This window comes from Coturnix japonica, chromosome 10 (genome assembly GCF_001577835.2).
Source record: "Coturnix japonica isolate 7356 chromosome 10, Coturnix japonica 2.1, whole genome shotgun sequence".
NCBI lineage: Eukaryota > Metazoa > Chordata > Aves > Galliformes > Phasianidae > Coturnix > Coturnix japonica.
Window position 1 is genome coordinate 17,971,255 of NC_029525.1, and position 27,742 is coordinate 17,998,996.

Here is a 27,742-nt window from a genome sequence, read left to right on the forward strand (position 1 = left end):
GAGGAACACTCCCCTGCAGTGGGCAACGGAGACACAGCTGGGCAGGGAGGGCGCAGCCTCTGATCCCAACTACTCTGTGCTGGTATCAGCCACATCCAAAGGCTGTTTGCTAGGAACTGGCTCCCCAAAAACTCAAACCACGTGTGTAGGTAAGAGCTCGACAGCGGCTGAACAGTGAGGGGCCACAAACTCTTCAACTGGAAAGGGCATCTCCAGTTTCATAGCCTTAATGTTTTGACTTGTGAGATTAAAGACATCCTGAAGATGCTCTGGAACCTCCAGGTATCCTTTCCAGCGGGCAAGAAGTCTGAAGCTGCTGTCAGAGCGTACAGATGTCTAGAAATGCACATTCATTTTACATGTCTGCCAAACTCCAGCCCTGCCTGATACATACACGCTGCTCTGCCTTTTCTTGGGAGCTCCTGCCAAAACAGCTCGACTTTCAGTATTAGTAAAAGTGTGCAAGTACTCCAAGTTACTGCTCCACTTACACCTATGGGAAGGTTTCTTACACAGGAGCGAGATATTTGCATTGAAAACTGTCAGAAGAGGAAAAAGCAATTCTCAGTTTTCTGCATAATAGTGTTTTTGTCAGTGTCAACTTTGGCAACACTACAAGTGATCAAAGAAAGTGGATGCCAATACGCCATGGAGAAGCTGGTGAGATGGAGCAGCTCCCCTTCAGAGCTCAGGACATTTTGTATCACGTAACACGGCTCAGCCCACAGCACAGTCACGTCGGTGTGCTGGGAATCAGCGCCTGGAGTGGAAGCCTGAAGCTGGAAATTCACCTTCAAATGATGAAGACACACGTACAGGTCCAACATAAGCGGAATGTTCACATCTTCAGCAAACAGTGAGCTCCCTAACATGAACAGGACGACAACAGGACAACAACAGGACAACAACAGGATGACAACAGGACGACAACAGGGCTTCTCCTTCACGAAGGAGCTTTTCAGATGAAACAGGAATGTCAGCTTCAGTGCATGCTCTGCTGACTGGAACACAATCAAGTCTTAACTAAGTTCCACATCATGTTTTCAGGGGAAAAGTGGAGAATGTTTTATGGAATTCGAGTCTGGATTTGGCTTGCAGCCTAGAACATACATCTTGTTATGAAAACCGTTGAATTGCTTTTAAGTGGGGAAGCCACAAGTGTCCTTGGAGCCACCCATTCACCTGGAAGTCCCACAGGCAAAGGGAAGGCAGAAGAGCTTCGGTTTGGGGCGGCTGGGGGCAGCGGAGGGAGGGGAGATGGTTTTGGAAGTAGCTCTTGTATGGAACTGCTCGCTTGTGCCTACAGCATGAAGCAGTTACGACTTGTTTTCTGTTATTGTCACAGATCCAATACGTTACTCCGGCTACATCATAATCTCTTCCTGCCTCAGTTCATCCATGTGTAAACCTGATTCACTAACTCTTACCTTAATGTGTCATGGGGCTTAATTAATAACACTTAGGTCTTTTAAGCCCTCTACAAACATTAACTACTTCTTGTAACAACTCTCCGAGGTATTATTATCCCCATTTTACCGACGGAGAAACGACAAAAGAGGCCGCAACTCTCCCAAGGCGAGAGCGCAAACGGTGACTCCTAAAGGTCCCCTTCGAGGGCTCGTCGTACCGTAACCGTGGAAACTTCTCAAGAAAGGCGAAGTCAACACACAGCACCTCAAAATCACTTACAGAAGCGCAGCACAACCAGCCGGAGGACTGAAAGGGACGCGACTAGAAGCAGCAGCTCGGGATCGGCTCAGGAGCCGCAGCCAGCACCGCAAAGCACAACGTCGGGGCAGAACCCACCCGAACAGCGCCGAACCGGCCCTCACGTGCTGCACCATCACAGCGAGCAGCGGGAGCGGAGCAGCGATGCGGCGGGCGGTCACACCGAGCACCGCGCCGCCCCCGAGCCGGGACCGAGCCGGGACCGAGCCGCCGTCCCCCGCGGGAGGAAGGAACCCCGCCGTCCGCCCGCCGGAGCCCGGCTCCGCGCAGCAACAGGCTCCCGGCGGCGGGCACGGCCCGAGCGGAGCGGGAACCGCAACGGCCCCCGGAGCCGGCCCGGCCGGGTCGCGTCCTGCCCGCCGCCCCCCGCACGCAGGGCCCGGGTCGCCCCGCAGGCCTCGGCCCGGGGCGGGGAGGCGGCGCGGGGTGACAGCGGCACGGCCCGCTCCGCACGGCACGAGCCGAGGGCTGAGCCCGCTCCGTGGCCGGGCCGGGACGATCGCGCAGCGCCGCGGGACGCGCCGTCCCCTCCCGCAGGGCCCGGACGAGGCTCCGCCGCGCGCTCCGGAGCGGCCGCCCCGCGCCGCCCACCTGATCCCGGGCTGGGACCCCTCACGGCGTCACTCACCTGCGGTGCGAGGTGCCGGGCGGCCGGGCCCCGGTGGCCGAGTCCCCGGCGGGCGGGCGGTGCGGGCCGGGCCGGGCCGGGCCGTGCGGGCGGCGCTGTGTTTACACCGCCGCCGGGGCTCGGCGCTCCGCGGCCGCTCAGCAGCCAGTCGCCATTTCCCGCCTACCGACCTGCTACACCGCACGGAGGGACCCGGATGGGGAGAGGGGCCGCCGCGCAGGCGCAGCCCGGCCGGGGGAGGGGGGCACGGGCACGGCGGCGGCGGGGCAGGACGGGAAGGAGGGAGCGGGGCCTCGCGCGGGGAGCGGCGCCCCGAGGCGGCGGGGCCCAGGGACGGGACGGGACGGGACGACGCCTCCAGCTCCTCCTCCTCCACTTCCCCCGGCCGGGAGCGGCTGCGGCGGCGGCACGGAGCGCCGCGGGGCTGAGGGGCCTCGCCAGGAGCGGGAGGAGGTGGAGGAGGAGGCGGATGCGGCGGCGGCGGTGACCGCCTCTGGAGCCGAGCGGCGGCAACACAGCGCCCTGAGGTGAGATGAGCTGAGCGGGAAGGGGCGGGAGGGGCGGGATGGCGGCAGGAGGATGAGGGAGGAGGGAAGGGAGAGAGGTGCGGAGCGGAGCGGAATGGAGGGAGACCTGGGGGGAGGGGGAACCGGGGAGGGAACGGGCGGAGGGGAGGGGCGGTCTGTGAGGTACCGCTGGGAGGGGCTGCCGGGAGCTACCGCTGGGAGGTACTGTATGAGGTATTGTATGAGGTTCTGTATGAGGTATTGCTATAAGGTACTGTATGAGGTACTGTATGAGGTACATTATATCACAGAACTTCCACTTTCTTAGGAGACGTCATAGAACTGATTTTACCTGAGTTTCTCGAGGAAGCAGATTTAGTTGGAGGGACTGGGAACGTTGTCATTTCTGTATTGGCATGAAGTTGTTGCACACATATCATAGCCCTGACTCTGTGTGTCTGAAAATCCCAGTGTAATCCAGTTGATACATGTATGTGCCCACACCTTGTCTTTAAACCAGGGTTGCATTGGAAGCACGGTGTGCTCGGTGCTGGAGGCAGCCAGAGGGTTGTAGCTGTTGCAGAGCACCGCGCTGTCTCTGCACAGTGATACAAGGCACTGGGAGCACTCGGTCTCACTCTACTTGGAGTGCAGCTGAGGGTGGCGGTGAGTTCTCCACACACCACAAGTACACACACGTGTCTGTTCAGGCAAATCCACCGGAGGCTGCAGTGGGCACTCAGTGGCTGTGTGTGCAGAGCGCGGGGGTGCCAGCTTTCTGTAGCTGCACCAGAACGTGGCAGATAATAGAGCTGGCTCCTCTTCCTGTTTCCGTATTGGCCTCGGGCAGCTCGTACAGCAGAGTGCACCCCAGGGGTTTGCTTTGCTTCAGCCTCGTACAGCAGTTTTCAGGATCTGATTGCTCGTGCAGAGAGTCTGCTGCAGATATCATTGAAGTGAAGCAGAAGTGCATGACAACCTGTGTGCAGCCCAGCCAACCCCGTGTGTTTTCCAGGCGGATCGTGCTGCGAATGGCTGAAAACATGTAATCTTGCATTGCAAAGTGCTTGCTTTACAAGAGCTCTTTTGTTCTGTGGGCTTTGTGTTCTTCACTGTTGATGATTTTGTCTGTATGAAAGTGTAAACTCGGAACCTTGAATAAAAAAGCAACTCATTGGTTAATTAGTGTCTGTTTCCACCTTGTCTCTTCAGTCTGATTAATAAGTGAAGCAGGATGCTCTGCAGCGCTGGCACTTCTGTGTTGCCAGGTAGAACCCCCCGCTTTCCTGCTTTGGAAGGAAGTTGTGCTCAGCAGCAGCTCTGCTTTAAGACACCCTGAGCTCAGAGGAAGCTTTGGGAAAAGCTGCCTGCTGGAAATCCATCCATTACTGCCCTGGGCTTTGGAGATGGAGAGGGGGAAGCAGGAGCTTCCCTTGTATGGGGAGCTCCCAGGTAGGTGCACACGTTCAGCAGGTGCTCATACATTCCTGTATGTCCTCCAATGGGAAATGTGGGGGGAGATGGTGAGGAATTGGAGGCAGAGGCTCTTCCTCCTCCAAACGCAGCGCCCTCTGCAAAATGTGAATGTCTCACACCTTTAAATTATGGGATGTCTTTAAGAAGGGATGAAATAGTTGGGCACCAGTTCTCACAGGTTAATACAGGTTGTTCAGATGTAGCCTGGGGAAAGACGATAGATTTTTCTCATTGCATTTGAATAAAGCTTTTGATTTTTCCCTTAGATCTCCAGTCAGTAGGAAACCCATCTCTCAGTGCATAAACATCACTTGGTTTGTGTGTGTTCGCAGGGCTGCGGTGGGTACAGCTGTTAGTCTTTGTGAACCTAAACAAGTGGGGGGAAAGGGAGAAGCTGCTCAAATCAGAGTGTACCAAAGGTAGAACAGCTGAACTGACTAATGCTTCCTAGTGAAGTTTCAGATACAGTCCTGTGCCCACCAGCACGGCTGGGAGCTCAGCCCTGAGGGTGCACAGTGCTCACCTCCAGCACTACCTTAACAGTGACGATGCTGAGCACTCAGCACTGCAAAACTGCAGGGTAAAGTGAAGCACTTGGGAGTATGTGTGAAAGAGAAATGGGAGTCTATGAGAGGACAGGACAAGGTTTGTTGGTCCCATTTGCTGCTTGTCAGGATACGACTCTGTCAGTGCACTGCTGTGTGGGCAAAAAGTGCTCTCGTGTTGCTGGTAAAGCAGCCCCAGCACATGCACAAAGGGCTGTTTGCAGCTCGGCGGATGCTTTGGGGGAAGCAGATGTTGGAGCCGCGCTCTGAAATGTGGCAGCATTTTGTGTGCTGCTGCTTCCATGGAAACCGGAACCAGCTCAGATCAATGGCCTCGGGATTTCAAAATGAGATGTAAAAAATGAAGCCCCGATAGCTCCGTTGTTCACATTGCTACTCACCAGCTGATACTGGTGGTGCTAAATGGTACTGAGCAATGCACCACACAGACACCAGGTGTGGGTGTGCACATTGCAGGTCAGTGGTGTGTAGTTCCTCTGACTGAGCCTTTGACTGAAGGAACTTCATTCTTTCTTTCACTCGAGTGGAATTTGTTTGACAAACAATTCCCCTCAGAAATAAAACTCTTCAAACATTGGGTCACTACACGATGCAGAGCACCCAGAGACCTGCAGCACGTTCCTTAAAGGGACACAGAGCACCAAACCGTGCTTCTGAATGGGCTGCCCCAAAACACTGGGTAAAGTAAGCCTACAATTCATGCACACAGCGTGCTGTCCATAATAACAGGTTACTGACCTCAGTGTGTCTGTGGGCAGTCACCAGGGGCAGTGTGGTCGTACACTTATCCCTGTACACCTCCACAGTAACCTGTCTGAACAACAGTCCCACAGGCTTCAAGGATGGGAACGCGGTGCAGAAGCAACGTGCAGGCAGCTGGACAGAGAAGCTTTGGTACAACACAACACCAGAGGGAGTCCAGGAGGATTTCACTGTAGGTACTGTGTTGCCACGTTATTCTTGTGTATCTGTTACAGTAGCTCAACTGTTGCTGTCCAGGCTACACCAACTACACAAGGGCTGCACTTGAAGCTCACTTGTTGCTTAGACATTTCTAAGCGTGTAATTGTCCTGATATGAAAATAAGTTTGTATGGCTTGTAGGAAGGTCCTCATCTCACTGCCCCATGAGTTGGCTTTTATAGAGCAGGTGTAACCACTGCTGATACATCACACTGCTCCAGCTCCTGTGAAGGCCCACCTTGATCTGATTTTCAGGAGCCATGATCACTTTGATACGGCTGCAGAAGGAAACAGAAGAGCCAAAGGCCTCACAAACTTTAAACAACTTAATTTATTAGAACCCATATATGTTGCTTTCATTAGAAGAATCAAGTTAACACCTAATTCAGGCTGAAATTACATTTTAAGACCAAAAAAATTGCAGTGCTGAAATATGTTATTTACTGATGGCCGCCATTCTTAGAATCCCAGCACAGGTTTGTTCTTACTGTATAGGAGCTAATTCAGAGCAGGCTCAGTGTTTTGCCAAGGGCTGTTCCCCCCCATCTGCCTCTCAGATGTATGAAAGGAAGAGCTCGAGCCTTAAACACCACCGCCACAAAAGAGAAAAACCAAGCGGCTGGAATGCATCACCACAGTTTGATTTTTTATTTCTTGTACATTTAAGACTCGTGAGCAGATTATGGCTGTAGCAAAAATAACGTAGCCAAAAAAATCACGCAGCTTTTGAAATGTGAAAGGTCCATTGAATGGGCATCAAACAAGACTTATTTCAGATTGGAAGCCGAGTACAGAGAGTTCAATCACTCACATCTAAGGTCCTGTCATTTCACAGTAGCCCTTTTGGAGAAGCAGGGTGGGTTCGTAACCTCATCTTCCACTACTGCAAATCAACTGAATCGTTTCTGTAGAATTCAGAAGGTGCTGAATGCGTCATACAAAAAGTGTCTGACTTACAGACTGGTCCCAGGTGGAAAAGCAAAAGGTGGAAGTGGAGGATGTTTGGAGAGATCTGTACAAAGGATTACGCTGTAAATTAACTGGAGTGACTGCGACACGGGATGGAGTCTCTTGGAACAGTAAAACTCCGCATACACGGTATTGAGGAGTGCAGGGGCTGTTCCTTCCACGCAGGTTCCTGCAGAGCTGATGCAGCCTTCTTCCCCTCCCCATCCCCACAATGAAACTCGCTCTTCTTTAACACAACGATTCCCTACAAGCGGTGCTGAATTATTTATGTTACCTTTTAAGATAAGCTGTTAGTTACACAACTTTTTCAGCAAGTATCGAATTACTGAAACTCTGCTGCCACTGATCTCCAGCTCTGAGCTCTGCTCATGAGCAGCAAAATGGTGCTCGCTTCTAAGGTCTACTCCCCTGTCATAGCTTTCCTCACCTACATAGAAGAAGGAGCATTTATTAACATCCAGGTTTCATTCTCAAAGGACAGCTCACCTGCAAGGAACAGCAAACAGCTCTGGTGAAGAAAGCGGAGTATTTCTGCTCACACGGGTATTCCTGTAGAAAAGGAGTCCTGTGGCTGTACATTGTTTCCACAGAGCTTTTGTTACATGAGATACAAACTGTACAAGTTCTCCAGTTTACAAAGTTTCCTAATTTGCAGAACCAATTCAGCCCCTATTTATAATATTGGTTTTAATGCAAAGATTCTTACAGATAAGGTACAGTCTAAGTACTTGGCTCAACGTAACAACAAAAGTGTCGTTTTCATACAATTTGCAATAGTACAACTATGTACATATGTACAGAACTGGCCCCTCCTGTCACTTCCCTACCGTCGAGGATACGTGTTTGTAATCATCAGTTTGTTTTGAAGTATGAAACGGTGAAGTAAAAATGGTTCAGTTTTGCAGCACTTCAAGTTCTTCAGTTGAGCTCCATCTACATTTCCCATTTAATTCAAGCCTTAAAGGACACCGTCACCAAAGCGCGGCTTGCTGTAATCAACGAGGTCATTCTGTAGATCTCTTTCTTCATCATCTGCAATTGAAATATTCAGACCAACTCTCATGTGATGGTAATGAAAACAAATGTAAGCAAGCTTTCCCATGAACATGATGCTAACACATCCATCCACACCGACAGGGCCTTGTCTGGCTCGGGGAATGAAGTCCTCAGGGAACACAGGGCAGCACAAGGCCCTGCCAGGCCAGGTCCACTGTCAGCACCTGGAGATTCATCCCCTCTGACAAACTGTGACTTCACATTACTGAGCATCGCCAGCTTTGTTCCAACTGCAATACAGACATCTGCTGACTTGACACATTGCAGAACTGCTGTAAATGGAGTGTTCTGCTACAGGTTTGAAACTGTCCCACTAAAAGCCAACTACCAAGTCTGTAACTTTGGAAGGTTACATCAGCACAGGTTACAGGTTGGCAGTTCTACCGGAGGTTGGGAACCACGCAGGGCTGGCACACAAGTCCCTATGACCTTCCTCCAGGTCTCCAAATAAACTGCACAAGAGTAAGTGCCTTACATCTGAGGTTTGAGAAATGACACTCTGAATTTGCCTTTGCTACCAGTACTGTTACAGACTGCTGTCCTACATCTTAGACTTGAGTGTAAAACTTGAAGGACTCTTAAAGGCAAAAAAAGCAGTGCTCAACCCTTCCACACTTCTTATCAAAGGGAATCTGTATTCTCTCTTAGCTTTGCTAGGAATTAGCAATGCATTCTTCACCTGTACTCTTCACAGCTGAAACACAACCATCTACTAGTGATAAACAAACAGCCCACCAATCTAAACCCCTACTGTAACACATGCAGTTATTCTGGAGCTCAGCCAGGAGGCACAGTGCGGCAGGGCAGCACACTCTGAGCAGCCTGCAGCTGGTGCACAGTGCCCGCCTTGGGAGCAGCACAGCTCTAACCCTGGGAGCAGCACAGCTCTCCTGCTGCAGGCGGTTCACCTCGCAGTGTGGCTGCTGCTGCATTGGCTGGGAGAGTGAGTAAAGGCGTTCCATCCTGCTCATCCCAAGCGACGGCCTCTCCCTGCCTCTCTCCTACTTCTTCACTTCTATTCCTGGGACTTTGAGCCTCATGAAAAAGCATAAAAACAAACACTCAAAACTTACTCATCTTCACTGTACTCATTTACTGCAGGGCACAAAGAACAAATAAAATCAAGGGAAATATATTTTAAAACATCCCTTGCAATAACTACTGAGGCATGTTATTTCAGCTGCCATAATTGAGATGGCTCCTGCGTGGTCCCACAAGAAAAGAAGTCCTGAAAGTCCACTGTGCTTTAACTGATGAGCTTTTGCTGCATTCCAAAGCTCACGGTGTCCCCTTATACTCATGGGAAGGACAGCAGTTCACAGGCACAGAAAGCAGAGCTCAGGTGAGTGCCATCAGCTGTCCCTCCACCATATGTCCCTCCACATAGCTCACCAAGGCTATGCATGATGATAACCTGTCTGAAGCTCTAAAACATTCACAGGTTTATTTAGCAGCCTGCAGGTGAGGCAGGCACCCGCTGGCAGCCTGCAGCTCCAAAGGCTTGTTTACCTACATGACACATGCTGCTGAGTAGAAATTACTAATAAGAAAGCACGTGGGTATCACTTGATTCGTGTGATCTGTCACCACAAAACAACATTTACTGGTGTGGAAGCCAACAATGTATGTTTCACTTTGCATTTCAAACACGTGAACTGAAAGAAGAATCACCGGATTGGATGCTGATGTTTGGAGCACATCTCCCAAGCTGTCCATTTCCCTTCTATTTCAGTGTAAGGCCCACACAGTTTCAGTGGTAACAAAAGCATTTAAGCGAAGTGCTTTGTTTACACATACCAGATGCTGTGTTCTGGCTTAATGCAAACCCACGTGATGTTTTCCTAATAGTTTTGAGGCAGAAATTCAGTGGGTTTTTCTTTTTTTAACCTCTAAGCCATTTTAACAACTCTCCCTCCAGAATCCCACAATTCCACCTTCCCTTCCCCTGCAAGTAAATTAAGTACAAAAGCTACAGCAGACGCTCCTCAAATGCTGCTTCTGGCAGTTCCAGTCTGCACACAGAACAAGTCAACAAGTTAACAGGAGACAGGGCAACAAATGGTTTGGAAAATGAAGCCAGAGGTTGTAATGTGCTGCTTGGACCGTTCTGCAGCAAGAGCCTTCCCGAGGTCACCCTTCCATCTTCACTACATGGCACAAAATCTCTTACGTCTGCACAGATGTAAAGAGATTGGTCAGAAGAGGAGCAAAGCTGAAGCCACCACAGCACTGATCTGAGAGGCACGAGTGGCACAGGGCAGCACTGGACTCACTCTTATCAAGAACCCTCCTCTGAAGTCCAGCTAAGGAAGTGATGCAGTGAGCAGCCAGGCATCACCCACTGCACGAGGGAGAACTGAACTAAAGAACAACTAAACTAAACTCAATCCACACAACTGCTTGCATTTGCAGAGTGCAGCACATCACAACGTGCTTTCCTTTGCTCTACAAAACCACGACTATGAGAAACCAGGTTCCTACTTCCACAGTGCAGTGCACGTCAGTAGAAGAGGCCACATGGACTACTTACATTCATTTGGAAGCTGGCTTTAGCAAGCCATTCAGAGCTTTGTAATAACACCCAGAGGAATGGACATTTGTAATCCAGAGCAACTGAAGTCCCCTGCTACAGCTTTGAATGAATGTGTAACAGAACAGGAAACGTCACCTGGAGCAGCAGCGGGTTTTGTTTTCATCAGTAAGCAAACTAATTGTCCAGGGCTCTGATCCACACTGTTCTTGTGCTTGTTCACGTGTTTCAAACTACCAGCACAGCCACTAAACACGCTGCACACAGCAGCGCATGCTAACAGAAACCAGCAGCTCGTTATCAGCTTTTCCTACTCCTATTCGTATGTTTGGATACCAATGAAATGATTGACAACCTATCAGTTAAACCTGCATTACAAGGATCCAAATCAGGGTGCACACAGAACTTGCAGAGTTACAGCCCTCCCACCCTCTGCACTCCCCCTTCATTTTGCATCACCTCCTTAACTGGAAATACTACAAACGTTTAAGCAGACATTTCCAACCTCTGGACATGCAAACCCTTCACAAGACATCACCAAACAGCTACACGGAGGATGGCAGACAATGAGGCAGATGCACGGCAGACAATGGAGAGGTGGCGCAGTGAGACGCATGCAGAAGGGTGGGAAACATGCAGGGCCGGGTGTTAGGCTGGCACCAGGCGAGCTCTGAAGTTTGGTTAACAGGGACAACCAGAAGTCTGTTGAATCTGTGTACAATGCACAAATATTACACTTCAAATTGCCATCTGGGGTTTCGTTGTGTGCCGCCTCAGGGCAGGTGTGACCAAATTAGCAGGAGTCCAAACCTACCGAGGCAGTTTTAAGCAGAGAAGCATAATGCCAAGGACGGCATCTCCAACCAGCTACACACCACGTCTGCATTGAGAAAACTGTCTAAAATTTGAAGCATCTTGATTTTCTGAGCAGAAACTGCACGATTGGAATAAGCAATGGGAATGTTCTGAGAACTGCTGTAATGTCGCTTTCAAATGGAAAGCAAGCCTGAATTTCAAACGTTGCCTTAAACTGATTTATTCCACATTATAAATTGTAGATCAGCCAAAAGTAATGAGGCTTTACACAAATTCAACAAGAAAACTCGATGTGGATTTTGATTACATGGGATGGAGATAAGGCCCAAGCTCACCTTGGACGTCTTCTTCTCCACCATCACCATCCTCTTCCTCATTGTAAGCCAGCTCAGCCTGTTTGTCTGCCTCGTACTCACCCACGTTACCATCATCCCCATTATAATCTGCCAGTTTAGAACCCTGCTGCGGATCAACAGGGGATTCATTCTCATCAAAGAATCGGCCTGCGAAGTAGGCAAAGGATTAAGTCAGAAGCAGAGAGGAAAGAAACAGGAAGATTCTAAATGAAAGCAGCCTGCAGGTTAGGATAATCAGGTTTCTGTAGCAGTTTTGACTGGAGGAGAAGGGGAGTAGAAGGGAGAGTGCATGGGCAGGAGGAACAACAGTGCTGCTTAGGAACACCTCCATGGAGAAAGGGATGTCCTTAATGGCTCTGAATTGGGGTTTGGGAGATCTGCCCTCTGTGGGCTTCACTTTGTAGGAAAGAGCAGAGGGAAACACCCAGACAATGAGCTTCACTGCTGGTCATCCAGGAGCACGGCACTGTAGAGATGTGCTCCAGTTTTATAAAATGCTGAAGAGCACAGAGTGAAGGTTTTTGTACCCAGACATTTTCCTGAACCTCCAAAGAAATGGAGTAGAACATTGCTGACTTTGTACATGGAAAGGAAGTTCACAGCTTGTGTGCCACACTGCCAAGGGTTCCAACCTCACCAACATCTGCCTTGTGCTCCACACCGATGGTTTCCAAACCTCCTAATTAATCTGGGTAACATTCAGGGCTTCTGCTGAGCTTTACATTTCAAGATGTTTCACCTGCAGTATTTTTGTCTGGCAGCAAAGAATTCAGAACTCAAAGAATTCAGAACTGTGCCACACATCAACGGCTCCAACAACAAACTGGAAGAATATTTAGTTCCAACTATGAAACAGCCACAGACAAGCACATGGTGAAAGATTCACGGTGTAACACCAAGTGCAGAGCTGGTGTGTTGTAGGGTACAAAGGAGAAACAGTCGAGTCCACAGAATTCAGTCTGCTTGTCCATGGCTTAAAGACAGCAACACTAACCAAGGGCACAGGTCTGGCAACTGCATAAAGGGAGAACGGGATCAAAGTGCAATACAATCATTACAGACTGGAAACAAACCAAGACAAAGGTCTGCCAAAGCAGATGTTAAGTGACTCATGTTTGAAACAATCAAACGCTGAAGTAAAACTGAAGATACGATTTCAATGTTAGGATTAAAGAAGTGGTTATTAAAGAAGTGGTTGGGTCACAATGGATAGATGTGAAAATGAACTTTTCCTCTTCAAACAGTGAGAACTGGTTTGTGGCAGGATATAAAATTCAGAGCAGAAGCAGTAACGGTGCTTGAAAAGCACAAGGATGACGGCTGTGCCCCTCACGTACAGAAAGCAGTGCTCAGTCACGTTCATCAAACAGGAACCGATATCTGTGTGTATGTCAGGTCTGACATGTTGTTCGTTCTCTATTCAGCTCTGTAATTCAGAAACCCTTGTGAACGTTGTTATTTTTGGACAGTGCCTTATACAAACAGCACTGTGCCATTTGCACACGTTAAATATAAAATTAGGTATGAGAAAAACTCAATGTGCTTAACTTGCAGAAAAAACAGGGCTGTGGATGTGCAGAAATGCTACGACAAGTGTAAGCTGACAGAAGGAAAGGTTAAAACATCAGGAAGACCTCAGGGAACCCAGTGCTCCACCAGCTGCGTGTGCAGAGCCAGGTGTGGGGATGGAGGCAGCAGGTGACTCCCTGCCCAACACCAGCAGAGCATCAGCTCTGACACGAGCTGCTCCTGGGGCACCGAGAGCTGGGCCAGCACAGCAGGAGACAGCAAGGCACCAGCTGCACTCTGAACCAGACATGGGCAGCAGCACCGCCTGGAATCTGTGCCAGGAGCACATGGCAATGTCATGGGCTGCTACTCAGCTCACTGCAGGCGCGAGCTGGTGTCTGTAACACAGGCATTACAGGGGCTGCTTGAGAGAGTGGTGTGTTGTCACAAAGCAGGAGAGGCATGTGACAGCAATGGGGGGGTCCCATAAGGATGCAATGGATGCTAAAAGCCATAGGGAATTTTTGACAAAAGGAATTCAGGTAACAGTTGGGTATCGCTAACCTGGACCCTTACACAGCCCTCGGAGCAGCTCCTGATGCTCACAGTAAGGCCCATTACAGGACAGCTTCACACAGCAGCACACACTGCAGCTCTGCTTCCCACCCCCAGGCACCAGGCAATGGCACAGTGTGCCTGCTGCTCTTTTGAAACCACACAGCTGCAATGTTGGCACTTCCATACCTAACACCAAAGTTCATTTCAAAATCCTTTTTAAATTTGTGCTAATTAAATGAAACAAAGAAAGCATGTTTTGGAAGCTCCACAATTCTGAAGCTGGGCAGATGTGACAGACACCCCAACCAACAAGAGGTTACCTGTGCATCAGCTCATGGGATGAGACAAGATGGGCAGTGCTCAGAAACCAAACCCTGCCGGGCAGTCCTCTGCACAGAGATGCATGCTGGAGCTGCTCCTCTAGGTCAGGGCTAATTTAGCACCAGCAGACCCTCCAAAATGGCCACTGCTGATCAATTAGGAAACAAATCTTACAGAGATAACCAACACAGGTTTCTAGATGTGACAGAAAGAAATCCTCTCCCTTGCTGCATCATCATGATGCAGGATATCACATGGAAGGGAGAGGGAAGATGAAGTGCAAAGGCTGATCAGTGCTCACTGACTCTCAGGTACACACAGCGTTCAGTGGGGCCGTTCCCATCACTGCTCCTGCCCCCCATGCAGTTCACCTGCTCCCAGGGCAGACAGCCCATCCATTTCCAAAAGTCAAGAACTGAACCATCAGGCTGTGTCAGTGTCAGGTCTGCTGTAACCACTCACACAATGCTGCTTCTTCAACAAGCTCATGTGATAAACCAAACAGCCTTGGACACCTTAGGAAATGTGAAGTGGAAAAACTGAGCAAACTGCATGTCCATTGTGAGTTACACTGCACTGAGTTAATGTAACTTACTGTATTATCTCAATAGCCCCACTTCACCAGGAAGATCCACGAGTGGTATTAAAGTAACTGGAGCCAGCCCTCGTTATCAACTCTTTGCAGAAGCCCCAATAGACGCCTGATCCCCACCATTCCATTCTGCCCTCTGTAGATCTCTCTCCCTCTTCACACTTTAATCCCCACCCAATTCCTTCTGCCTTCACCTTTCTAAACAGTCACTTAGAGGCACAGGATGCCCCACAAGCACTGGGACAGCAGAGAACATTCTCTTTGTCTCCTACCTGACATTCTTGTTGACACGCTTTAGTAGAAAAACCTGATTTCCAACATTTTAGTGACTGTTGTCTCATTTTCTACTAACTGCTTGCCTTCTCTGTTACTCTGTTCTGTGCTCCTCACCTTCCATTATTAATTGCAGACTACTTTCATGTTTTACAGACTTTCACGCTGCTGAAAGCACATCTCATACATCCAGTTTATCGGCCAACACCACACAGCAGCACTGCCAAGGAGAGACACACGCATGTGAACCTCGCAGGTGGTTGTTTGGTTTCTTTTCAGACCGACACCAATGTCTGGTGTGCTCTTTTCTTAAAGTGATGTACTCATAAAATAGCACTTCATTCCTGACCAGGTCTCCATTAGTTCATCTGCAACAAAGTCCCATCCTGCTTTTGCTCTTCTGAATGTACATTTATCACTGACACAATTTGTTCTCAAAAAGTCCACGTTAAGCCCTTTACTTTGTTCAAACTGACTGAGAACGTGTTCATTTTTCACTCCGGATACCAACACTGGGCTGCCGTTTTTCTGGAGCTCCTCAAATCCTCCTTCCTTTCACTTGTTAGAAATATCTTCTTGCAGCACATGAGCGTGTTTCTCAAAGCTGTTAAAGGCTCAGAAACTACCCCAGGCAGCTTCCCAAACCTCCTGGATAAGGTTTTGTGCCACCCATGGGCTGCAGCATCTGAACCCATGGGGGGGAAGGAGAGCACACACTGAATTCCCCCACACCTGTACACCTCTGTGTCACTATACCCCAACATCTACCAGCTGGCAAACCTGACTGCAAGCTCACAGGCCCTATTACAACTGAACCTCCATGTCACAACAGCCCCCCCAAATACTCCATTTATTCCTGTAAGCATTATTTTCAACTTACTGCTCACGTGCTTCAAGCACTGTTCAAGGACTGCTGGAAGCTAAGAATTTTCCTGCTAATTCTCCACGTTATAGAAATGCCAGACAAGTCTGGACCACAGAAAGAAACTGCCACAGCTTTAACACAGCAAACTTCCTGCACCAACCCCCAAGTGATAAGAAATGCCTTCATAGCTTCATGATTCCAAGGGCAACCTGTGCTCCCAGAAAGCTTTTCACTGATCGCTGAAACCAGTTCATGATTCTGGTTCAACAAAACCACTGCTGCTTATCCAGCCCTCAGAACTAACAGCGTTTCCTGGCAGAAGGCTCCAGAAACCTTCCTTACTGCTTCTCGGACTCAGAAGAGGGTTGGTAGTTCAAATATAACGCTTTGCCATCTCAGAGTACAGATTTTGACCACAGAAAACAAAGCCCAAGGGAAAGCTACCTCACCTCTGAGCACAAACTAATTCAAAGTTGAGTTTATAATAAGCATGTAACTGAAAAATCCACATCATAGGCAAATACTCAGAAGAAATGTTTCAGCGCTGTCTGATGTTCCTTCAAGCATCCCCTTGTCATCCAAATGCTAAACAACTGGAATGAGCTTTTGAAAGCAATAGGTGAAGATATGCCTAGTCTGTCCACCCCATACTACATACAGGAGCACACAGTACAACACATAGCCCAAACATTACAGCATTACCTGCAAGGTGGAGCTGCATTTCAGAATCAACAGTGCAAAGACAACTGCGGGCATATTTGCAAACTCTTACCTGCTGTTCACCCACTAAGCTTTATCAGCATTACTACCATCACGCACAGAAAGCAAACGGATGCTTTGCTTTTGTCCGAACACTTCTTTCTTGGGCAGCATCACTACAGAGAAGGGTTCTGGGAGGGCACACTTGGGCCAACACACACACACTACAACATCAAGCCCCCCGGTATAAGGGCTGAGTTCTGATGAGTGTCCCAAACTTGTACATAAGTCAAGCGACACAATGTGAATATAAGTCACACTATCACACACTGACCAAAAGTCTTAACTCAGCCTATATGCAAGTGTTTCTAATCAAGTGTTTCACGTGCTGACTTCATATGAGAGAGGACACATCCAGGTGTGGCTTTTCTTGCTTGTTTGGCTTTAAAGACACAATAACTCTACATTTCCTTTCAGGCTTATCCTCCAGAAGGTCACCTGCTGTAATGGCTCCTATTTTCCAAATAAGCAGCATTATAACAGACAGAAAACAAAGCAGTTCTCCGACCAGACGGATGGATTTGACATTGACCAACTTACTTTGCTTCATCTTTTGCAAGTTGTCATCTCTGCTTTTTTGAAGTTTTATGTGTTCTGCTTCAAGTTTGTTTTCATTCTGACTTTCCATATTCTCACCAAAATTTAAGCGCTGAACAGAATTTGGGGGTATTTCTTTCACAACATCAGCATTTCCTTCATTGTCACTGTGCAAACCTACAGAAAAAGGAGTGTGTTCAGTGCTCACATGGTTCCAAACAAAGGTTTTAAAGCTAACAGAAAAATAATCACATTTTAATAAAGAATCAACTCGTGATGATGTGCTGCAACCCCAACCAGTGCCCATACAGAGGATTACTGATTTCTATTCACTCTCCCGTCCAGTGGAGAAATCTTAAAGTGTTTCTCTGTGAAAATTCCAGTTGTCAAATTGGGCTGAAGTTGACCAAAAGGCCTCAAAATTATTGGTTGCAATACACATCCAATACATCCAATCCTGTATCCAGCAGAAATCGTGTTTTCTTTTCTTTGTAACAGTACCAAATGAAGAGACGGCGGCCCCCTGCACCAGGCTCCCCTGATAAAATAGCAGGTATTAATTGGGAAGTTTGGTACAAAAGGTTGGCACATCATCTGCTAGTCAGAATCTTACCTGGTTCCACATTTGGAGCGTGGGGCTGTTCAGATGGAAGGTTTACAACAGGCTGGTTATTATCGCTTCTGGGAGCTGAAATACGTGGCTTCTTTATAGCTAGAACAAAATGCATTGACAAGCCTTAATGCAAAACCAACAATATAACAACAACTCTCCCTCTGACAATCCTGTAAACATTTTGTTGGGTGGATGAAAATAGGATACAGAACTTCCAGCCAAAAAAAATCGAACTACAGGAAGCACCAGAGCACTCAGTTCTGAGGATTCTAAACTATAACAAACAGAAAAATGTTCACGTTCTATTTCAGTTGAACTCTGCTAACACAGACTCTGAAACGTTGTGTTTGTTATGAAACGCACAGCATTCACATGGAATACAAACTACATCAAACACCCGAACGTGAAAGCATTAGAATACTTCTCCTAACCAGTGGGAGTATCTTCAGCCTTATCAGGGTCATTGTCTTCTATTTCAGGCATGCCTGCATCTCCTCCTGGTTTGACTTTCTCTGTAAGACAAAATAGCATGTTCTACCTTATTAATCATTAAGACTCGGTTTCCCTCTTGTAGAGGTCTCTAAGACCACAAGAAAAGTCCATCATCCATGTGGCTAACCCAACTGCAAGGCTCCTTACATTGCTCTGTCCAAGTCCCAAGGACTGCTTTGGAGCACTGATCCCAAAGCCAGTCCAAGCAATCCTCAGAAAATAATGGGAAAATACCTTTGCCATCTACAGCATGATCTGAAGGCAGCTCATTATTTTCTGCATTTTTAACTTCCATCTCTGGAACAGTCTTAGATATTGCCTGGTCAACACCATTGGGGTTTACTTCAGCATCTTTACTGGACTGAATTCTCTGTGTTGCCTGCTAGAACAAATTAATGAGAACAATTATTAAGCTCATCCATGAAAATTAAAAACAAACAAACAAAAAGAGACCACCATAAAGTAAAGATTTGCTATGGACACACCAATTCACATTTACGAATCAGATGTTCATCAAAGCAAACAACAGCAGAAATATTCTCTATGTACAAATTTCAGTCCCAAAGGTTGGAGCTGTGCTCCTGGACACATAATAGAACGTAAAGCACTGCATGGCTGTATGGAAATTACAGTGGCATATGTACAATAGCCAAACCATTCATAACTTGGGAATAACATGTGAGCTATTGCAAAGGAAGGGCAAGAAAACCATCACCATTCCACAACACATTAGTTTGAACTGACATGGAACAGGCAGAGAACCTTGGAAAGTTATTTTTGTAGGTTCTACATTCGTTAGCATTCTGCCTCTAGCGGGCACCTATCTCGTGCCATTCACAACTATACAAAAGGATATGGATACACAGAGAAAACTATCCCAGTAGGAAGAGTTAAGGTCAACTCAGCTCTTAAATAGATCACAAAGTGCTAAAGACACCACTTTACACCTAAAGTCACAGACTTAAAAACAGTTCTAGACTTCAAGATCTGACTGAAGTCTCCTCAAAGCAGACTGAAGAATTAAGCCTGATCTTCAAGGCTCAGTTCAATGACTGAGCAAACAGGCAGATGGTCTTACACTGAGATCCACCCCAGCACAATTAATCAAAGCTCAGAGGAGAAATGTGCAAGCCCTCCATATATCTGAACTGCCGAGTCAGCAACCAAAGGACTTTGGGTTCTTCTGCCTCAAAGAAACATAACTCTGTATCACCTTTTGTTCCCGAACAATCTGGTCCATTAATTTCTTTATGTTTTCTTCATGTTGCATTCTCATTTCCTTGATCTGCTGCCCACACTGCAGACTTAATTAGAAATACATGATCAGTCATATTTTGTTTGTTGGATTTGTTATATCCGCTCTCCCATAAATATAATAGGGACAAAAAATGAAGTGGCATAAAAAGCAAAACCTGAGATACAACCATAACAGGCTGTCCAAAACCCTCCGTCCATGAATAAGATGTGTGTGGAGTGGAAATGGACTGAATACAGAAAGAAAGTGGAACTGGAAAAACAAGGACAAAGCACAAAGTAAAATAACAGAAGTGCCTTGAATGTATTTCCTCCAAAACCTGGAGAGCAACTGAAAATCCAAGCTTCCCAGTTCATGTGTCATCAGCACGTATTCATTCCACTTGGAAAGTAATATATCTCCCACGGCTGTCAATGCAGAAGCTATGGGTTACTGTTACCAACCCAAATAACACCCATGAATGACACAGCTGAGTCTCCCAGTCTCTCTAACACGCCACACTGAGACACACGCAATCCAACACAATTCCCACCTCACACAAACCTGCGGACACCCAGCGCAGCACAGGCAGAGAAGATTTGCTTTTCCACACGACAGTTTTTTGAGCACTTCTCAGTGTTAGTCTCTCCTATTCCTTAGGCTTCAGCAGTACCAGTCCTCCCTGCTTCTTTATCGTACTTGAAATCTCAATTGTGCACAGTGTTTTAACTTCAGTTTGATGCATTTCTCTGTTAGGAAGACTGCAACTAACTATTCCAGTGGCTTACAGACCTCTGTTCATTGAGTCCTCCCACACACTTGTTAACTAAGATGTCAGCATTATAAGCACTGAGCAATTCAAATCAGCCAGACTTCGCATAGGTTACATCTCACTTTGATATCAAAGTAATGGCTAGATGTTTGATTCTAATGCTGTGAGTTAAAGTTGCATCATCAAATGGCTGCCCTCAAGTTTGAGGATTAACATGTACAGTTCATTAGTGTTTTCTAACAAAGGCAGACTTCTATCACATACCTGTCGTACTCCAGCCTCCTCGTAAGGTACGTGTTGTTCTTCTTGTACTCATGAAGCTGATCTTCCTGGCGGATGAACTCCTGGCGTAATTCCGCCAGTTGTTCTGGACCAAAGAGCAGAAGTCAATATTAACATAGAGCAGAACGTAAAACAGATACAACACTTCTTGTAAAACAGCTACAACACGCAGCAGACACAGCACTTCTACTATTGCTGTCTAAAAGTTGCTCATGTTTTGTTATTTCTTCTACATATATTATCAGATATTAACAGCAACTGTGCACTGCGCAGACAGGCAGAAATGCCAACATGCTGCTTGCAGGAATACACAAACATGGCATTAGCTGGCCCAGACTTCCCTCTGACCACTGCACGGTTCCAACGCCTGCAAGGGCAGCCCTACTAGACCCCAGCACTGCTGGTCCAGCTGTCCTGAGTTGGTCATGAAAACGACTGCAGCATCTTGGAAGCAAGCAGTGTGAGAACAGAGCATTGCTGCAGACAGGAGAGCCAGGGCTGTGGGCACCAGTCCTGCACTGAGATGCAGAGCAGACATCCAACAAGCACTGCAGTACACCCAGCACTGCCTGAGCTTCCATTGCACACACTGCAGCAGCTGGGCAGTGACAAAGTACAGCATGGCCATAAATTCCTTACCCTTCAGACGATGTATGTCTGCCATCTGGTACGAGATGTTGTTCTGCAGCTTCACCTGAAAGGCAGAAACGTTACATTGCCATCTTCAGCAGAGCAGGGAGGGTACAGACTGTAAACATTTGGCTGCTTTTTAACTTGTTCTTTTTCATCATGAATAAGGGCAGATTGAGCCAGGACTCCCCTAAGCCCCCTGCATTCCAGTGCTGCAAAGGGGACAATGAATCTCCAAAGTCAAAACATAAGTACATAAAAATAAACCACCAGCAATAATTGCCAACTTCTTCCTGTCTTCCACTCTAATGCAATTCTTCCCCAGAACACAAGAAACCTACAGACAGACCCTGCAAAGCACTGGGCTGTATTCAAACCTTCACCTACCAGAATTGATAATACAGGAAGCCCTGGTGCCAGCTCGCTTCTTTCTCACCCCATCAAACAGCTGATTGTGAAGCAGTGGGGAGGAACCTCCCTCTGCACACAGGAGTTTGACTCGGAGATAGGATGGGTTTTATCACAGTCCTTCATCCTGACAACTTGGGGTTTCAGACACAATTTACAGCCCAAACTGCCCGGCTGACAGCAAACAACCCTAATCCGAGGGATGGAAAGGGAAGAAACATTTCATGATACATCTGTTCCACCTCCACATGCAAAAACAGCCACCCCACAAACCATGGCACGAACGCAGCCCTTCCAGGTCTGTGTGCTCCTGGAAGCCAGAGCCATCAGTACAGCCTGTGTTCCTCATGGCTTCCCAGATCCTTTCCAAAGCAGCTGGGAAGTGTAACAGGAATCCTCTGCTTTGCAAAGTGAGGCTGTCGAGGAGCTCTGGCAGCAAAGGGCACAGGCAGCTGCTTCCAAGGGAGTTCACCAAGCAGGTTCATCCCACAAGCAGCACTTGTAAGCACCAACAAAGGGACAAAGATTTATTGCACAGCCACCAACAGCTCTGGAATGAAAAAGGTGCACTCCTGAGAGCTGCAAGAGCAGACACAGGCAGGAACCTGATTCTGTGTGAGCCCCTACGCACTGTGAGGCTCCTGTTTGGAAACTCTCCACCACAAATTCCTGCCACTCCATCTTCCTGCTGAGCTGACTGCAAAGGGATGTGTAAAGCAAAGAGAAAACGTTTCCTGGTGATATACAAAGTATGAAACGCTGAGGGACCAAGTGACAGCCCTGCATCACCCCCAGCACCAGGACAGGCACAGACCATCCTCTGCCTGGTCCCCAGGGCCGGCAGCCTGTTGTGAGCAGCGTGTGCTCTGTCACAGCCCCTCACACCTCACCTCCAGCACAGAGGTAACCCAGCACATTCAGTTTCATTTCAGCTTATTTCCGCTTCCAGACTCTTCTCTTCCAAACTGCAGCTACAAAGAGACTCCTATTTGTTTGTTCAGCCTCCTTAGATCTTCCTTTGTGAGAGATTCACCTCCCAAGATCAGCCACAACACCCCTGTGAGATGTGGGCAGCAGTTGTGGTGAGCCCACAGATCAGATCCAGCCCCATTCGCCATCACTTGTTCCCCAGCTCCAGACGTACCAAAGCAAAGTGTTCCCCTGCCCTTCAGGGACTGATCCTCACCGCACCCTGCAGACACGTGGCACTTCCCCGCTGTGCCTCAATGCTCCTCAGTGCCCTGCAGGCTCCTCCCAGCTCACACTGTGCCAGCAGCAGGGGCTGCCGCCTTCCTGCAGCTTGGAGTGGAAATGGGTTGTGTGCACATGTTTTGCTCTTATTACTTGTTTTGTTTCCTCAAACAAGACACCAGAGCACTCAATTACTGCAGCTCATCTGCCACAAGAGCAAACAGCAGCACAGTGGGACACGCAATGCACACAGAGGATAGAGCCAAAGCTTTGGGCTTGATGTGGGCATCGCTGAGCAGGCAGGGAGCACCTGCAGACATCCTGCTCCCCTCAGCACTGGGACATACGTGGCTGAGCAAAGGGCTGGGAGAGGAGCACAGAGAGCAGCAACAACCACCAGAACTGCAGCTCTCAGTGGAGTCTGCTACAAAGCAAAGGCAGGTTCATTGCGAGCACCCCCAGCACCCCAGGAAGCACTAATGGGGAAGACTTGTTAGAGCTCTCATGTTTCATAGCAGGACTGGAATCACTGCAGTAACAGCGTGTAACAGAGCATCGCTGTGACTCTGCCCTGAGGAAACACACATCAGCCAAGTCTTCAGGTCCAACTATTCTCACTCAGCTCAACTCAGAGTCACACACAACACTTCCCGACCTTTCCCTCCATGTGCGGTACCTGTTTATAATTCACCTTGTTCTTAATACGGACGGTGTTGGCTGCTCTGATATCCAAAGCCGATCCCCGCTGTCCATCACTGCGCACCTCGAAATGCTTTTACCCCAACCTCAAAGGACCCAAACAGGGCAATGCCGCCCCCTCGTTACCGCGCATTAAGGCAGCTGCTCACCCTGCTGTCCTCGCAGCGCTTCACCTGCCCGTCCCTGGCGTGCAGCTGGCTGCTCAGCTGGCTGTAATCCGCCTCCTTCTGCTCCAGCTGTTTGCGGTGCGAATCCACGCGGCCCAGCAGGTCGTTGTTGCGTTTCTCCAGCCGCCCCCGGGCCACCTCGGTGCGCTTGGCCTGGCTCTGCAGCTCGGCCAGCTCCTCCCTGAGCACGGCCTGGCGGGACGCCGCGTTCCAGCAGTTGAAGGCGAGGACGGCGATGACGAGCAGCAGCGCGGCCAGCAGCAACGACGGCAGGCGGCCGCCACGGCGGTTAGCGCCGAAACCCACCATGGGGGACAGCGCCGGGCGGGGGCTGCACCCGCTCACCGCCTCCGCCCGCGCCTGAGGGGCTGCGGGATATGGAGCTGCGGGATGTGGGCTGAGAGCTGCGGGATCCGGGCCGGGAGCTCCGGGCCGGCGGCGGGGCGGACACGGAGCACAGGCCGCACAGCGCCGCCCCTTCCGCCGCCCGGCTCTCGCGAGGCGGAACGCTGCCAAATGTCGCGGGAGCGCCGCGCTCCTACAGCGCCCCCTGGCGGACACTCGGGGAAGGGCAGCGGTGCGGGGTGAACGGAGCGCTGCGATAAACGCTGCGATAAACGCTGCGATAAACGCTGCGATAAACGCTCCGGTAAATGCGATGGACGCTCGGATAAACGCTCCGGGCGCGCTCCTGGTTCCCGATTCACCCCGTGCTCCGGGGTCGCTCGGTCGGGCCGGTACCGGCACTCGGCAGCGGTTCGTGTCCCGTGTTCGCCCCGCTCCAGCTCCGGGATCGCCGCCGCCCCGCGTGCAGTTCCGCGGTGTGTCCAGCAGGGGGCGCTGCGCTCCGTTCCTGCTATTGCCGCTCCGCTCCCGGTCCGCCCCGCGGGGCTGGACGGCGGCTCGTCCGGTAACGGCGGCTCGTCCGGTAACGGCGGCTCGTTCGGTAACGGCGCCGCGCTGCGGGCGGGGATGAGAAACCTGCCCGCGGACCGATGGACGTTGGCAGCAATGGAGTCAGGGGCTCGTTCAGCTGCGCTGCGGGGATGGGAGCGGAGTGTGGGTTTCAAAGTGGTTGGAGGGAAAAAAGGAAAGCACGAATAACTGGGCAGCACAACCCGGGATTGGAATGAAGGGGCAGGATGGAAGTGAAGAACGAAGGGAAGGTTCCGTCAGTGCGTGGATCTGAGCGCTGCAGAACTCAGCAGGAGCTGCCGGCAGGTCATGAACTGAGGGGCATCAAAGGGACGGCGGGGGAGCACAGGAACGGCAACGAGGAGCAGAGCTGCGTGAGGCACTGGGGGCAGCGAGTGATGGGGAGGGGATGAGGAGCAGAGGTTATTTACCCCACAAAACTAATGAGCCCTGGGTGAAACCTGCAGGGTAAGGAGGGAGGCGTGATGTCTGCACTGCCTGCACGCTGTCATTGTGCATCAGCAATTGTGCATCAGAGCTGCTGTGCTGTGCTGTGCTGTGCTGTGCTGTGCTGTGCTGTGCTGTGTGCTGTGCTGCGCTGCGCTGCGCTGCGCTGCGCTGCGCTGTGCTGCGCTGTGCTGTGCTGTGCTGTGCTGTGTGCTGTGCTGTGCTGTGCTGTGTGCTGTGCTGTGCTGTGCTGTGCTGTGCTGTGCTGTGTGCTGTGCTGTGCTGTGCTGTGCTGTGCTGTGTGCTGTGCTGTGCTGTGTGCTGTGCTGTGCTGTGCTGTGCTGTGCTGTGCTGTGCTGTGCTGTGCAGGTCAGGAGGGCAGCGGGGTGAACTGCTCCTGGAGCTGCACCTCCGGGGCTGATCAGTGCACGGCTGAGATTGCAGCGGTGAGTTTGGGAAGATACAGAGAAGAAGAGTGAGTTACATTGAATTCGTATTCCATCTGCACGAGCAGGACGTCAGAGCNTAACGAGCAGTGGGTGAAACCTGCAGGGTAAGGAGGGAGGCGTGATGTCTGCACTGCCTGCACGCTGTCATTGTGCATCAGCAATTGTGCATCAGAGCTGCTGTGCTGTGCTGTGCTGTGCTGTGCTGTGCTGTGCTGTGCTGTGTGCTGTGCTGCATTGCGCTGCGCTGCATTGTGCTGTGCTGCATTGCGCTGTGCTGCGCTGTGCTGTGCTGTGTGCTGTGCTGTGCTGTGCTGTGTGCTGTGCTGTGCTGTGCTGTGCTGTGCTGTGCTGTGTGCTGTGCTGTGCTGTGCTGTGCTGTGCTGTGTGCTGTGCTGTGCTGTGTGCTGTGCTGTGCTGTGCTGTGCTGTGCTGTGCTGTGCTGTGCTGTGCAGGTCAGGAGGGCAGCGGGGTGAACTGCTCCTGGAGCTGCACCTCCGGGGCTGATCAGTGCAGGGCTGAGATTGCAGCGGTGAGTTTGGGAAGATACAGAGAAGAAGAGTGAGTTTCATTGAATTCATATTCCATCTGCACGAGCAGGACGTCAGAGCTGTGGGGGAAGTTGGTAATAATAAAGTTATAGCTTTTCCAGAAGGCATTTCTCCCAGTGTTTTCCAAGGTCAGAACTGAGTGGTAAATGCAGGGCAGTGCGGGCTGCAGCCTGACACCCTGCGGGACACTGTGGGACCCTGTGGGACCCTGCAGACAGTGCCATCATTCCAGGGAACCTCATAAGCTGAGGAAGTGCTGCTGCTATCTCAGCATATTCTCCATGCACACCCTATCGCATAATGAAGGCCTGAGCCCCACTAAGCTGAGAATCCCACCTCTCTCCTCCTGATGTGCAGCTGAGTGCTGCAGTGAGCACAAATTGTGCTCCTCAGTGTTTTGGAAGCAGAAGCTGCTGCTGCCTGTGGGCGCACAGAGATCACACCTGAAATAAACGCATCCAGAGGAACAAAGGAGCTGGAGGATCCGGCACCGTTGGCTGCTGTGGCTCCAGGGCTGGACGGGTGGAAGGGGAGAACACACGCTGTTGTTTCTGTGGGTGGATGGAGGACACACAGAGCAATGAGCAGCACTGAAGTTCCTAAAGGGCCGGGTGTGTTTCAAGGATATGAATCCTGACTTACAAGTACCTGGAATCCCCCAGGCAGTTGCCTGGCTCAGCCCCCTCCCTGCGCTGCCTGCAAAGAGCTGCTCTAAAGCTCCCAGGCTCTGTGCTCTCCTGCAGCGTTTGCAGGCAGGTCACAGACGCCCAGACATCCCGTCAGTGGTTTCATGGAGCAGGATGGCTCCTTCCTGATGAAATGCACATTGCGTGCCCGATTCTTGCCTGATTTTGCTGCAGATATTCCGCCTGGCAAAGCGTTTTCTGGCTGTTGTTTATTTCCCTTTGTTTTCTGCTATAAAGCATAGGAAGCCCAAGCACAATATTTTTAGAAGCAGAGTGTTCTGCAGCGTATTATTGCTGAGGCACTGTGACATTTAAACCAACAAACAGGCCGAGTCAGCTCCGTTCTGCCCATCCAACATTTGGAGCCCTCCAGAATCTGAAGCAGCTGTTTAAATGAAAGATGAATTCTGACGTGTTTGTTTTCTGCAGGGAAAGGTGCTCTGTGCAAACCAATGGCAGGACAGGACAGTCAGGGACAGCACAGCTTAGATCTGGGTTCTGGCAGAAGGAAAAAGGTCCGAATGGAATTACACGTGTCTGTAAGTTACCAGCAGGTACAAAAATGCAGCTGAGTGGTGCAGGCTGAGGAGCAGCTGCCAGGGAGCAGCGATGTGGGGCCGAGCAGTGACCACAGACACAAAGTGCAGCCCAGGGGCAGCTCCCCATGGCAAAGCAATGGCTCAGGCCCCAGCTCTGCTTTCCAACCCCTCCTACGTGGTCAGAGGTGAGAGCTGAAGCACACGCACAGCAAAGCTCATTATGTATAGATACCCAGACCACATCTTAAATGGCATAAATCAGCTTCAGCCCCTGAGGAGGATAGGAGAGGGGCTTGAAGTGGGGCTGAGTGGGGCAGTGAAGGCTGATTTAGGGCCCCTGGGGTGGTGCAGATAACAGGGCTGGCCAGGAAGGTCAGGTGGGTTTTGGTGGGAGTGATTTCAGTGATGTTTGTATAGGAAGGGATTCTGATCTGGGGCTGTCTGCTCAGCCAATGTAGGCTGAGGGCTCTGGGTATGGGATGCTGTGCTGTGTGCAGGGCAGCCCCTCCAACAGCTGCTCCTGGCTGTACCAGGTTTGGCTGCGGCTGAGGACTGAGAGCTGCTGCCTCCTTTGGGTTATTCCCTTGTGGATAAGATGTGCCCCAGGGGGATGTTCCTGGGCTGGGTCTCCTGGAGCTCTGCTTTGTGTTGCTGTGACTCGTT

At 50.0% G+C, this 27,742-nt stretch overlaps 2 protein-coding genes across 5 annotated transcripts in view; both read right to left on the reverse strand.

Moving 5' to 3' along the window:
* CTDSPL2 (CTD small phosphatase like 2) overlaps nucleotides 1–2,511 on the reverse strand; it is a 32,743-nt gene extending 30,232 nt beyond the window's left edge. Inside the window, exon 1 of the mRNA XM_015873289.2 lies at nucleotides 2,357–2,511. The gene's annotated coding sequence lies outside the window, so the exon portion shown is untranslated. The remainder of the gene's footprint in view (nucleotides 1–2,356) is intronic.
* Nucleotides 2,512–6,179: 3,668 nt separating this feature from the next.
* On the reverse strand, nucleotides 6,180–24,058 carry GOLM2 (golgi membrane protein 2). Of its 4 annotated transcripts, none has more exons than XM_015873291.2 (10): nucleotides 23,478–24,058; nucleotides 21,040–21,094; nucleotides 20,383–20,485; nucleotides 19,326–19,416; nucleotides 18,347–18,491; nucleotides 18,052–18,132; nucleotides 17,621–17,719; nucleotides 17,011–17,184; nucleotides 11,573–11,740; nucleotides 6,180–7,867 (listed from the first exon to the last, which is right to left on the reverse strand). In XM_015873291.2, the coding sequence occupies exons 1-10, from the start codon at nucleotides 23,802–23,804 to the stop codon at nucleotides 7,794–7,796; spliced, it is 1,317 nt and encodes a 438-aa protein (XP_015728777.1). In that variant the 5' UTR covers nucleotides 23,805–24,058; the 3' UTR covers nucleotides 6,180–7,793. The 4 variants fall into 4 exon arrangements, with proteins under 4 accessions (XP_015728777.1, XP_015728776.1, XP_015728779.1 ...); XM_015873290.2 differs by having other exon boundaries at nucleotides 18,347–18,494; nucleotides 23,478–24,050; XM_015873293.2 differs by lacking the exon at nucleotides 11,573–11,740 and having other exon boundaries at nucleotides 23,478–24,034.
* Between the last annotated feature and the right edge of the window lie 3,684 nt (nucleotides 24,059–27,742).

What these genes read in the sequence shown, in the direction of transcription:
- GOLM2 (XM_015873290.2), bottom strand. Translation starts at nt 23,804, where the DNA reads ATGGTGGGTTTCGGCGCTAACCGCCGTGGCGGCCGCCTGCCGTCGTTG. An exon ending in AGATTGTTCGGGAACAAAAG is followed by an intron (nt 18,495 to 19,325) that starts GTGATACAGAGT and finishes AATTTGTTCTAG; the next exon opens with CAGGCAACACAGAGAATTCA. An exon ending in TGGAGAAGAAGACGTCCAAG is followed by an intron (nt 7,868 to 11,572) that starts GTGAGCTTGGGC and finishes TTTCAATTGCAG; the next exon opens with ATGATGAAGAAAGAGATCTA.